The sequence below is a fragment of the Antrostomus carolinensis genome, unplaced genomic scaffold (assembly GCF_000700745.2).
Source record: "Antrostomus carolinensis isolate BGI_N321 unplaced genomic scaffold, ASM70074v2 scaffold170, whole genome shotgun sequence".
Taxonomy (NCBI): domain Eukaryota; kingdom Metazoa; phylum Chordata; class Aves; order Caprimulgiformes; family Caprimulgidae; genus Antrostomus; species Antrostomus carolinensis.
The window spans coordinates 41,645-52,183 of NW_010288947.1; the positions used below are offsets into that span (position 1 = coordinate 41,645).

At 43.4% G+C, this 10,539-nt stretch overlaps 1 protein-coding gene across 1 annotated transcript in view; it reads left to right on the plus strand.

Annotated features, from left to right (window-relative positions):
• LOC104525176 (UV radiation resistance-associated gene protein-like) overlaps positions 1-5,075 on the plus strand; it is a gene marked incomplete at its 5' end in the record, with an annotated part of 34,552 nt that extends 29,477 nt beyond the window's left edge. The window contains one exon of the mRNA XM_010168256.1: positions 4,054-5,075. Within this exon, the coding sequence (XP_010166558.1) occupies positions 4,054-4,756 (703 nt within the window). The remainder of the gene's footprint in view (positions 1-4,053) is intronic.
• Positions 5,076-10,539: the final 5,464 nt, after the last annotated feature.

The window sequence follows — 10,539 nt, forward strand, 5'->3', positions numbered from 1 at the left end:
CTTGTGAGATCTTGCATCTCGTGCTGCAAGATGATATATTCAACCACTCTAAACCTGTCTTATAGGCTGGTGGTCAGGCCACTGTGTTTGTAACTTGTCTGGACCCTCTTCTGACTGCTTATGTTTCAGGCAAGAGCTTTTATCACTGAAATATCATGTAAAGAGTAGATAGCCTTGTGACTGTTTTGTGAAACACTTAAATCCACAAAGTATAGCTTGAAATTCTTCCTGGATTAGATTTTAATCTCAAATGCCTATTTCAACCTGTGGATGGTTGAATAAAATCCAGAGAAATGGCAGAATTTCATAGAATCCCAGACTGGTTTGGGTTGGAAGGGGCCTTAAAGCTCATCCAGTTCCAACACCCCTGCCAGCAGCAGGGACACCTTCCACTAGACCAGGTTGCTCAAAGCATCATCCAGCCTGGCCTTGAAAGGCCTTAAAAGCCTTTGTCTCGGCTTGAGCCCCTTCAGAGTCTTCTTCAGCACTTAGCTGTAATTTCCTAAGCCTTGTTGGCTTTTCCTCTCTTCTCTTACCTTGGCTGTCTCTGTGGTCAGGTTGAATATGGGGTGTCCTAGTCAAGACACAGCATCCCTCCTATTTCAACTTTTCCCAGATTTATTTGGTGCTTTTCTGGACGTCTTTTTGCTTTTGTGGCTTCTTGATAGAAACCAAGGAGAGTTATTTTTAGCTTTATTGTTAAAGGGGATGTAATACTGGAATCAGTTCTGGGAACAGCCCATTTCTTTTGGAAAGGGATGGCAATAAGTGGCCTTCAAGTTTGAAAATGAGTTTGTATGAGAACAGTGTTCTTGTATACCCCACCTTCTTTTTGAACTGCATGCATACTCACTATTTTAAATGGCATTAGACAACTGATTAGTCAGATAGGTCCAGACTTAGGAACACATTTTATACAGCTCATTCTAGACTTGCAAAAAGCATGTGTGTTGCCCTTTGGATCTTGAATTGACAGTACAGTACAAACAAACCAAAGGAAACTTCAGCAACAGGGTTTTTTTCTCAACCTAAAATACTAGACTGAGCACAGAACCCACCTCTCCTGTTTACCTGTCTCTCTTTTGAGCCTCTTGCATTTAGAGCCACAAGGTGATGGATCAGCACAGTCCACATATCCAAGCCCTTGTAGCACAATGCTCATAGCTCTCCTGCCTTGAGACTCCCTCTTGTACTCCTCAAGACTCGTGGCAGGCTTAGGCTCATCTTAGCAGCAAGACTGATCCCAGCCTGTGCTTTGGGCTCAGTTTTGAAAGGAAGAGGGAGGTAGGGAGGCCTCTCCTGCCCAATTCCATTGCACACAGCTACTGCTCATCTTCGTTTCTGTGCCTCAAGGTGGAACGTGCATCTTGCCACATCTCTGTGGTGAGACACACAAATCTCCATATTATGAGCTGTCCTGTCCAGGTAGGAGGGAGATAACTCAGCTCTGCACCATCTCTATAGCTGGAATGAGAAAGGCAGCAAAACCTTAGATAGCTTGCACTGAAAAGCACCATCTGCTTAATTGCAAAATGTCTTCTAATTTGAAGAGTGATCTGTAGTGTAATCAGTTGTCACTTGTCCACGAGGAATTAATGTAAACATAGGATGCTGCACCCTTCAACACAGAGAAGTGATTTGAATGGTATCTGGCTTTGTGAACATATGCACATCTTGGAATTTGGGTAAATTCATAAAACTTCATATGTAATGATAGAATTTTGCTGTTCAAGCTGAAAACATAGCACACTGTTTCATTTCCTGTGCCTTTTCTTAAGGAAGATTCTGCAAATCTAGAGGTAATATGAAAAAGTTTCTTAGATCTAAGATTCAAGATAAACAGAATCTAATAAAAGAAATAATACCAAGTATTCATTTATTTTCTGAATTAAGGTTGAAAGCACTAAGCTGGGGGAAGGGGAGGAGAAAACAGACCATCCCCAATATGTCTGCAGTGCACATTGCATAAGATCACAAGTGTCCTGCCTCAGGTTCTGTGTTTTTCATATTACATCATTTTAAAAATAAATAGTTGGCGGTGTAGGGGTTGCTTAATATATTTTAAAGCCTCTGGTCAGTAAGGGACTTTAGGGCTACTCTCCAAGACCACATATACAGCACTTATGAGCATCTGTGGCACGTACCGGTTTTTGTTTTGTCACCTCTGTTAAGAAGACTCCAAACTTTTGCAAACAAAGCTGTGAATGCCATGCAGAGTTTACATCGAAAAGGTCTGAAACAGCAGAGAATTAGAGAGTTATAGAATGCTGTGAGTTGGAAGGGACCCACAAGGATCATGGAGCCCATCTCCTGTCCCTGCACAGGACAATCCCAACATTCAGACCGTGTCCCCGAGGGCCTTGGCCAAATGCTTCTGGAATCTTGTCAGGCTTGGTGCCATGAGCACCTCCCTGGGGAGCCTGTTCCAGTGATCCACCACCCTCTGGGTGCCCCCAAGGCCAACCCCCCCCCCCCCCTGCCACATCTTCCTGCCATTTCCTCTGCTCCTGGCATTCGTTGGTGGCCAGAGAGAAGAGATCAGCACCTGCCCCTCCTCTTCCCCTTGGGAGGAAGTTCTAGACAGCGATGAGATCTCCTCTCAGTCTCCTCTTCTTCAGGCTGAACAATCCAAGTGACCTCAGCCTCTCCTCATACAGCTTCTCCTCTAAACCCATCACCAATTTTGTGTCCCTAAAGCAGTTGAAATCTAAGAAGAAAGTTTAGGTTTTTGCTGCTGGCTACATGTGTGGCACTTATCTCTCTGCTGTCTGCAACTGTAAATTCTGAAAAAATAACTTTTCCTTAAGGTAATTTGAGGTTTTTATGGAAGAGAAGGAAGCCCTACACATGTATTAAGGAGCAGCCTGGGAGGAGGTAAAATGGGAGAGGAAATTAAAGAGCAGTATTATTCCCCACTGCCCTTCTGTGGGGATGCTTATTTTTCACAGAGGGACTTTTTGCAATCTAGCTTATCCTATTTACAAAGGGGAGCAAAAAAAAAAACAAAAGAAAAATAATATGGAAAAGGATCCACACCAGGGACTAGTCATAACTGCTATTCCAAGATTTTCCCCTGCAAGACAGATCCCAAAATGTATCAGGCCTTGAGTAGAAGGAGTTTCTTTTGAATGGATTTAATGAAGGACACTCAAACTGACAGCAATTGAATCTTGGAGTTATATATTTAGCAGACCAGTAATAACTCTATTATATTTATATTTTATTTTAATCTGGAAGGAAAATGAACTGGTTGCTGAAGTTAATGTCCACCATACTATTTGCATATAGGATGGTGATTATATTTGGATAAGGATTAAGCCGATGAAGGAAAATTCACGTAACGCACCCTAGATGATGTAAAGCGGATGTTCCAAATTATAGACCCTGAGACAGTGTAAGTGGTCTGTGGAACTGTATTAAATAGTCAAATCAAACTTGTAAATTAAGCTTGATTACTTCACGTTCCTCAAGAAACAGAGGTTGATGTTTGTCCAAAAAAGTTTTGGAACGATTGGCACAGAAAAGTAGAAGATCTGGCAAAAATAATCCTCTGCAAATAGCAAAGTTAGGGTGTTTTTTCTCCTTTGTGCAGCTGTCAGGAAAGTCCACTGCTGGAAGAAGTCGCTCTTAGAGGATTCGACCATTATTACTCACTTTTGAAGAGTTTATGATGGCCCAGTACAGGCCATAAATACATAAATATACGGTCAACAGTAATAATTCATAAAGTACAGCTTGGTCCTATAAAATGGTGTTAACAGTACAAATTAACATAATGTGGTGGTTTCTTGGGTGATTGACTCTTCAAACCATGGAGCTTTGTAAATGTTCCTACACGATCTTACCGCTTTTCAGTAAAGCTGTCCTCTGGGGTGTCTTCTGTAGTTCATACAGCATTAAACACGTTTGGGGTTTTAGCACTTTAGGATACAAGTAGTTGGCCAAACAGAGCCCGGAATCGTGATAAAATAATTGCTTCAGCTTTTGGTTAAACATCTGTATTGCTCGTGAGAGTGTCTGACAGCTGTGATTTATCCTTTCCTTCTTTTATAGTGATCGACACCATACATCCAGTGCAATTCCTGTTCCAAAGAGACAGAGCTCTAGCTTCGGCAGATTAGATATTGGCTTTTCCAGTGGGCTTCCTTCTCCAGATAAAGGACTCCGAAAACGAGCCAGCACGGGAAATGAAAGACTACAGTACAAAACTCCTCCTCCTAGTTACAACTCTGCTTTAACACAGCCTGTTGCCATCACCGCCCGTGTAGGAGAATTAGATAAAAAACCTGGATCGATATCTTCCTCCTTGGATACCTCTATGGACTCCTCAAAAGGAAATACCAAGAAAGGCAAAGACTTGTGTGGCAGTTTAAATGGAGAAAACGGGAGCTTAACCAACCCCCAAGACCAGCAGGAGTCTTTCCTAGGACATAGTAGTGCAATAAATGGGGCGTTTCTACCTGGTGAGTGCTCTGGCACGGCGAGCAACGAGCAGCCCTGTGAGTTTCGTCCCTCGCTCGGCCCCGTCCTTTGCTGCACTGTGGAGCAAGCAGAGGAGATCATGGGGATGGAAGCAACGGGGTTCAGTACAGGAGATCAACTAGAAGACTTTAACTCCATCCCTGTGGAGCGTGCCGTGGCAGTGGAGTGTGATGAACAAGTCCTAGGGGAGTTTGAGGAGTTCTCTCGAAGGATCTATGCACTGAATGAAAACATGTCCAGCTTCCGCAGATCGCGTAAAAGTTCGGACAAGTGAGCTTGGACAGGGATTTGATAGCAGACATTGAGGTGAAATCAGTGATCTGGAATAGAGATAAAATTGCACTTATTCTTTATATTAATTATAAAAAAATTAAAAATAAAAAAAATAAAAAGCTAAATCTATTCCTATGGTGTTAAACAAAACGGACTTAAGCACGATAACACCGAATCATGGTATATTCACAGCCCAGGTAAATTTTGATTCTGCTTCCAGTCCCCTTATGTCTGGTATTTATAATCTGTTGGAATATTTTTATTATTATTTTTTTTTTTTTTAGGCATTGGAATCCATTTATAAAAGGCTTTCCTGGAAACAACTTCTAGTGCTGCAGGCCCTTCTATGAATATTTGTTAATTTCTTAATTATTATTTAGAGTTTAAATTTATTTTAATCTTTTCAGAAGTAAAAAGAAAAAAGTTAATTTAAAAGTACATTTATGGTAAGAGCTCTTTACCTTCTCCCATGTACTCCTGCGTTATCTTGAGCAATGTAGTCAGTGTTACAGAAATACCATGAATTTGTTGTAATTGGACAGCTTTCTCTTGGCTGTGCTCTGTAGCCTTTGAAGTTCTAGTTTGCACTGATGGGTCTTCAGTTGGTGGTGTAAACTTGCCAGAGAATGAGCACCTGTGTGATAACTGCAGTTTCCTTGCACCTCATTAATCAGAAATGACATTTTTTTTTCCCCCTCCTTTCCTCTATACTCACTGTTCCTACTGGTAGAACCTTTGAGGACTAAATCTCCTCTTAAGTTTTCTTATAAAAATCTCAACCTGACCCATTCCCCACTTCAGTTGGGTGCCAACCTCATCAGTAGAGACCTATCTAAGCGGGGTTCAGCTGCCACCCTCCGAGGTGTCTTAACGGGGACAACGTGCTTTGAAGCACTTCACAGACATCTCGATTAAAAAAACAAACCCAGACTGAAAATACAGTCAGTGCTTTGGAATTAAGTGAATTTGTGGAATCACTCCACCCTCTGTAGAAAGGAGGCACTTAACATTATTCATCTCAATTAATATCCTTTTAAGCAGCTGTGCTTTGAAGGAAGAAACTCGCAGCGGTTGACTGGAGGTGCGGTTTGCTCTTAGGTAGGTTACCACCAGCACATGTGTTCAGGAAAGCAATTTGCAGCCTGTTTTGTGATTCCTGGTATTTGTTTCAGTTTGGATTTCATTGCTCTTGCTTTCTATATTGTATACCCAAGAATCTGGGCTCGGTTGTGAGCTCTGAAATATAAAAATATATAGCAGAATAAAAAACACTTCATCATGCCTGGCTTTTTTTTTTAATTTTTATTTTTTTTCCTTTCCTCTCTGGTCTGTGCTTTCTTTTGAACTGATGACCTAGTCTTTTTCCTAACTTCACCATAAGGCTAGCCTAAATTAACTTTTAAAAATGTGGATATGTATAATCTCAATTATCTGTTGTCAAAACAAGAAGTGTATGTGAGAACCAATATACATAATAGCACTCTTTCTAGAATATGCATTTTTTTTTTCCAGGTAACACCTTAATGATTGTATTACAATTATATTCACATTTCTTCTGTTAGCTTTTAACGGTTGTACCTGCAATGGAGTTGTTGGCTCCAGCCTTTCTCCAGCGATTCATTGGTTTTTGGTCTGTCCTAATATGACGTGCTAGATGGAAGCACTCAGAATCAGAGACCTCAATTCTGTAAAGCGTTGAATGTGATTCCAAGTACAAACTTGGGCATGAAGTTGAACATGTTCTTGAGTATCTTCTCTCCCAAATAAGCTCTTCTGTTCCAGCCTCATGAAGAAAAAGCTTCCCTAAAGGAAATGCTGCAACAGCTTAAAGCACTGCCATCATCTTTGAGAAGAGGTAGGGAGGAAACTCTTGCTGTGCTTTGGCATAGAGAGGAAGACATGAAACACCTGAAAGCACAGCGCTTATGAATGAAGTGGGCATGAGGTTGCTTGGTCCTGTGACTGTATCTTCCCATCTTCTGATAGCAGTATAATTTTAGGTGAAATTAAGGAACGTTGAGTCAGTCGTGCACCCTGTGGGATGGGACCTGGCACACTCAAAGCAGCACAGACCTTCTCTTTGTAGGCACATTCGTTTTCCTCTCTAACAGAAAGGCATTAGCTTGTGTGTGATGGTGACTTTTCAAAGCAACCCAAAGAGTAGTTGTGAAATCGCAATGTTTTCGTAGGCAAACACGGAGCGTCTCGGTGCAATTAAGCGACATGTGAAATTAGGTTTGTAGAGCATCAGCAAAACTTTGGATTTTGTTGGGTTTTTTTGTTTTGTTTTGGTTTTTTTTAAATAGTTGCACATTTTCTCAGGTTGCACCCGACCAAATTAAGTCTGGTTTTCCTCCCTGATGTCGTGTTGCTGTTCCTCTTTGTACCCTGTAATTGTTAATGTGTCAAACACGATGGTTGATTTCTGCATCTGTCCCACAAAGCTGCTTTGATAGGCTTTCTGTGGATGTATCTTTAGTAGGCTTTAAATTGTCCCCGTGTTTCTCTTCCACTTTTATCACTTTCTATATAGAAGGTGGTGTGAAGGGGGACAGCATCATAGGGCTAATTAAAGCATTGGCCAACTGTGAGGATGGGGGATTGTACAGACTGCAACCACCTCATGGCTTTCTTTTTTGTGGTGATTTTTTTTTTTTCCCTCCCCTTCTGTAAATTCCTCTGAAAATAGTGTAGTGGGAGAGAAACAAATAGTAGGTTTGAAGGTGAGATATATCACATTGTGCTTTAAACTGCCAAGAGCCTGCACAGCTGTGACACTGTTAAATGTCTGCAAATGTCTGCAAGTGGAGAAAACATTTCATTGCAATCTTTTCCCCTTACTAGGAATTCCTAAGATTTTTGAGAATATTAGTTTTGGAAGATCATATCCCACTATATTTTTATAGCAAGCACAACAGCATTGGCTTATCCTTGCTTGACCAGGTATTTAAAATAAGCAAAACCAGAATATCCCATAGTAAATGACACATTAAAACTATGTTGGTAATTGCGGGAAAGCTCATCTGTATTTATAAAATAAAACTGATTAGTATCTCTCAACTTGTGTGTCTTCTCTGAATGGCTCCTTTGTGTTTGTTTTCTTTGCAAGCCTAATTTGAACTACAATGTTCTCCTCAGTCCCAAAAACTCTTTGGCTTATTGTTCACCAAGCCCATATTGATTCAAATGTGAATACTGGCCAAGAAGGCCAAGGGCATCCTGGCCTGGATCAGCACCAGTGTGGCCAGCAGGAGCAGGGAAGTTCTCTTCCCCCTGTCCTGGGCACTGGTGAGGCTGCACCTCGAGTGCTGGGTTCATTGTTGAGCCCCTGAGTCCAAGAAGGACATGGAGGTGCTGGAGCGTGTCCAGAGAAGGGCAACGGAGCTGGGGAAGGGTCTGGAGCACAAGTGTGCTGAGTTCCCTTGTGGCTGAGGGAACTGGGGGTGTTGAGGCTGGAGAAAAGGAGGCTGAGGGGAGACCTTGTGGCTCTGTGCAAGTCCCTTGGAGGAGGGTGGAGAGAGGTGGGGGGGGGTCTGTCCAACCAAGGACCAAGTGAGAGGACAAGAGGAAATGGCCTCAAATTGCACCCAGGGCAGTTGAGATGGGATGTGAGGAAGAATTTCTTTGCTGAAAGGGTTCTGAGGCATTGGAAGGGGTTGCCCAGGGCAGTGGTGGAGTCCCCATCCCTGGAGGGACTGAAGAGTCGTGTAGACATAGTGCTGAGGGCCATGGGTTAGCTGGGGACTTGTCAGTGTTGGGTTCATGATTGGACTTGATGATCTTAAAGGTCTTTTCCAGTTGAGGCAATGCTGGGATTTGGGCAAGAACATTTTGCTAGAAGACCCAACTGCCTTGCTGGCTCCAAATCCTGTTTCACACGGGATGTTGCTGCAGTTGTTTTTCACGCTCCTTCCAACAAGATGGCACACAGCTGGAAAAACAGTGTATGGAGGGGCTGGGAGGCAGCTGGGTTTGCAAAACTTCTATGGATAGTGGAAACGCCGTGTCCTCTCATCAGGGAGACATTGCTACTCATCCTGCACCTTCTGTGATCCAAGCTAATAAGCAACATATGTCTGCCTAAAAAAGTTTATGTTCTCCTTGAACAGGAGTCTGCTGCACAAGACTTGGGCCGTCCAGGACATGGAGTCACTGGTGGGAAGCAGTGTAACGTGGAGAGCCACATGGACTCTCCAGGCATCATCAGTGCAACAGGTTTTTGGGGTTTTTTTGTTATTGTTTCTTTACTTTTCTCCCACCCAATCTGTCTGTCAGCAGAAAGGAGAATGCCAAGACACCAACCGTATAGTCCTGGAGCTGAAGTGAGAAGATAGAGGACAGAAATTTTACTTTAAGCTGTTTTGCAGCGTTGAGCAGCTTTATTGAAATGTAGTTGCCTTAAAGTGAATAATCTATAAATGGGAAAGATTTCTACTGAAATATAACTGGAGGTGCTGCTTGAGCGTGGACTTGTTCTAGATAAACCTTAGGCTCTTCTCTACCTCATTTTGTCACCTCTCAAATGGCCACAGAGAATATTTCTTCTTGGTTTCTGGGTTTTGACCTTTTTTAGGTGGAAGTGTTTGTACTTGCTCTGTGTTCTTTGAATTGCGCTGGTTGAGCTGGTGTCTTTGGGGAACCATGAGCCTTCCTGTCTGCAGATGAGGTGGCCTCAACCACAGGTGAAAAAAAAATTGAAATTTTCCAGGGAGGGAAAAAAAAAAATCTTAACTAAGAATTTACAAAGCTGACTTGAACTCCAATGTTCTCCTCAGCCCCCAAAACTCTTTGGCTTATTGTTCATCCAACACACATTGATCCAAATGTGAATATTGGCCAAGAAGGCCAAGGGCATCCTGGCCTCTATCAGGAACAGTGTGGCCAGTAGGACCAGAGAAGTTCTCCTACCCCTGTCCTGGACACTGGTGAGGCCGCGGCTGGAGTTTTGCCCCCTGAGTCCAAGAAGGACATGGAGTTGCTGGAGCGTGTCCAGAGAAGGGAACGGAGCTGGGGAAGGGTCTGGAGCACAAGTGTGCTGAGTTCCCTTGTGGCTGAGGGAACTGGGGGTGTTGAGGCTGGAGAAAAGGAGGCTGAGGGGAGACCTTGTGGCTCTGTGCAAGTCCCTTGGAGGAGGGTGGAGAGAGGTGGGGGTGGGTCTGTCCAAGCAAGGACCAAGGGACAGGACAAGAGGAAATGGCCTCAAATTGCACCCAGGGCAGTTGAGATGGGATGTGAGGAAGAATTTCTTTGCTGAAAGGGTTCTGAGGCATTGGAAGGGGTTGCCCAGGGCAGTGGTGGAGTCCCCATCCCTGGAGGGATTGAAGAGTCGTGTAGACATAGTACTGAGGGACATGGGTTAGTCGGGAACTTGTCAGTGTTGGGTTGATTGGACTTGATGATCTTAAAGGTCTTTTCCAGTTGAGGCAATTCCGTGTGATGCTGTGATTTTTGGCCTTTTGGCAGCAAGGCTCTGGCTTTCCATCATGCATCCACCTGACAGCGGTGGCTCACAGGCTGCGTGCCAGTGCCAGAGGCATCGTGTAATTGCAGCAACCAGCCCTCAGCTTCTACAGGGTATCTTGTGAGCTGCCTTATCTGATGTATTTTTCGTGTCTCTTGTTAAAAACGGGTTTGCAGAATCTCAGACTGGTTTGGGTTCGAAGGGACCTTAAAGGTCATCCAGTTCCAACCCCCCTGCCAGCAGCAGGGACACCTTCCACTAGACCAGGTTGCTCAAAGCCTCATCCAACCTGGCCTTCAACACTTCCAGGGAGGGGGCATCCA